The sequence below is a fragment of the Phascolarctos cinereus genome, unplaced genomic scaffold (genome assembly GCF_003287225.1).
Source record: "Phascolarctos cinereus isolate Bilbo 61053 unplaced genomic scaffold, phaCin_HiC Scaffold_726;HRSCAF=1367, whole genome shotgun sequence".
NCBI classification, from domain to species: domain Eukaryota; kingdom Metazoa; phylum Chordata; class Mammalia; order Diprotodontia; family Phascolarctidae; genus Phascolarctos; species Phascolarctos cinereus.
Genome location: NW_027556098.1, coordinates 415,796,290 through 415,798,992, shown reverse-complemented (window position 1 = coordinate 415,798,992; position 2,703 = coordinate 415,796,290). Strand labels below are relative to the sequence as shown.

The window sequence follows — 2,703 nt, the reverse complement described above, 5'->3', positions numbered from 1 at the left end:
AAGAAATTAGAGGTAATATTAATTTTAATTTGTTCCCAATAGATGGACATAGATAAATACCTTAATCTTCATCACATATAGTATGTATCCATGTATGTATATGCATATTTAACATGTACACATATGAGCATATATCAAGACCTACAGATCTATCTAAAATCTATCATAATCTACATCTTTATTTCCATATTATGTAATTTTGCATTTGGAGTCTATTGCTTCCCTGTCTGAAACTAAATAGCATGATTTTTGCTATTCCATGGGTTAAGGCTAAAATTATAACAGACTAAAGGTGGGTCCAAGAGAAAGTGAAGATAAAAGAGTAAGGTACAGTCATGTTACTTATTATTTATAGTAATGATTAAAGTATCTACTTAGTGTTTTCAGTTTTTCAAAGTTTTGTACATAAGGAGCTTTTGGCCTCAAAATAATCTTGCAAAGATGTTACAAAGAGTATTAATACTGTGATATACAAGTGAGAAAACTGAGACTCAGGTAAGTTCAAGACTTTAAAAATGTAATAGTGCTTCTGAATGACTGAGACAGGATTAGATCCCAAGCATTCTTATTTTTAAGTTCAGTGGCTTCTTTTCTACACCATAGTTCCTTAAAAAATAATTGGAGAACTTTTCAACTTAGAGAACTACAGAAGAGGGGTAAGAAATGAGAAATGGTATTCATTCAACATAAGCACTGGTATGATCCAATTTAGAGGTGTCAAACACACTGCCAGGGGACCACATTGTGGTCCATGACACTCCTGATTGTGAGTTGTACTGGATTAAAATGTAATTTGGAAAAATATTAACAACATTAACAAAAATACAATAAAACAGATAATGTTGGACTTTTTTCCCGTTATTTCAGGGGGTATCTGTCCCTTCATGACTCTGTGCTTTTTATTTGCTTCTCCAGTGGATCCATTTTGTCAGGCAATCAGAGCTTAAGTGACTTGTCCAGGGTCATACAGCTAGAAAGTATTTGAGGCTGGACTTGAACTCAGGTCTTCTAACTCCAGGCCCAATGCTCTATCCACTGAGTCATGAAGTGCCTCTAAAACACAGATAATATTACATTTCATAACAAAGTCATCATGCAACTAACAGCAACACTTAGGTATTGCTCAGTGGTCTCTGTTTCCATTTGAGTTTTACACGATTGGTCTAATGGAAGGAAAAGCAGATTTAAAAACAGGAGATATGAGTTTTAGAAATGACCATGTCACTTGTAATCTGTGTTACCAAAAGCAGGGCACACAATACATAGACATGAATGTTCTGTTTTAAAAGAGGAAGAAGTTTGAATACCTGATGACAGAGGTGCTTTCTGGCTTTAGTTCCTACAATCCTTGGGTTCCACTGTTTTTGCCTCTCTCCCACCAGGTTATGAAAGATACTTGTTTGTTATAGTGTTAAGGGAGAATGTTAGGAGTGGGTAAGATTGAGGACAGTGAGGCAAAGGAGACAAGAACGTCTCCTATGCCACAGAGCATACCAATATTTGAGGACATGGGAGTCAGAAAAGATCAGCACAAAAGGGCTGATGGCTGGGAAACATGCTGCGAGGAAGTCTAAGGTGGGCATGAACCAGGGCTCATGTTTGTCAGTTTTGAAGAGGTAAAATGCCAAGCCAGAATTAATGGAATAAATGGAGACATATGTGCTCACTAGTAGGAGGACAGTAAGGGTGGCTCTTTTCTCAGGGAAATTTCTGGGAGAGAGATGAGGACTGTGAATATGTTTGACTTGCTGATGGTGTCTATGCAGGAGAAACACTAAGTAGGCGCTGGAACAGATCATGAATCCCACACACATAACATCAGGCATAGAAACGACAATTGCAAAAAGTGCAGCATTAAAAGAGGCAGGAGTTAAAATTGAACAATATCCCAGATGCCATATCTTTGTATTATTAGTCAGATACCTTGAGTTATGCATAGTGCCAAGCAAAGTGAAATTTATCAGCAGGTAGAAACACCAACAGAGGAAGCAGGAGGGGACAATGCACTTTGGGGCTTTGATTTTGAGTCCTGCCCACCTGGAGTTACTGGGACTGATGGTGATGACCTGAAAACTACTCAAGAGGCAGGTGATGCTAAGGGAAACCTTCTGGGCCACAGCATGAAGATAAACAATAAATTTACACCCAATGAGATCAAAGGATTTTTTGAAGCCCAAACAGACAATGATCTGAGGGATTCCCTTGGAAAGCAGGATTTTCAAGTTGGCCACGGCTAAGTGGGCAAAAATGCACTCTATAGGCCTCAATCTGTGGCCAATGAATAAAAAGAAGGTGTATAGGCCCAGGAGAAAGAAATTCCCAAGAATTCCAACTGCAATTTGATTAAGGAAGAGAATGCCCAACACCAGGTAACCAAGCATCATTTTCTCCAAGTCTTGGGAAGAACTGTGTTCAGTGCTAAAAAATCCTAGGAGAGAATGAAAGATTTGTTAAATTTCTGAAGGGTGTTATTGAAGAGATTGGGGCTTCATTTGGGGAACATTGGGATCACCTGCATGTTGGACTTAATTTTGATATAATTCTGATGGAGGGAGCATAGGGAACACTGAGATTCACTTGTGCTTTTTGTATATTTCCTTGGTAACCAGGATGTGAAAATTAGCAAAATATTAAGAAATAACATAGATATGACACCAGAAATCCATTTTACAATCCTAAGCCTTTTTTTCTTTGGGGATTTTG

General features: G+C 38.0%; 1 protein-coding gene across 1 annotated transcript; it reads right to left on the bottom strand.

Annotated features, from left to right (window-relative positions):
- Positions 1–1,424: 1,424 nt before the first annotated feature.
- Positions 1,425–2,384, bottom strand: LOC110220027 (vomeronasal type-1 receptor 4-like). The gene has a single exon (XM_021003878.1). It carries the CDS (start codon positions 2,382–2,384, stop codon positions 1,425–1,427), a length of 960 nt encoding a protein of 319 aa, XP_020859537.1.
- Between the last annotated feature and the right edge of the window lie 319 nt (positions 2,385–2,703).

Bases quoted from the DNA above. Each gene is read 5' to 3' on its own strand.
- LOC110220027 (XM_021003878.1), bottom strand. From the start codon at position 2,384: ATGATGCTTGGTTACCTGGTGTTGGGCATTCTCTTCCTTAATCAAATT.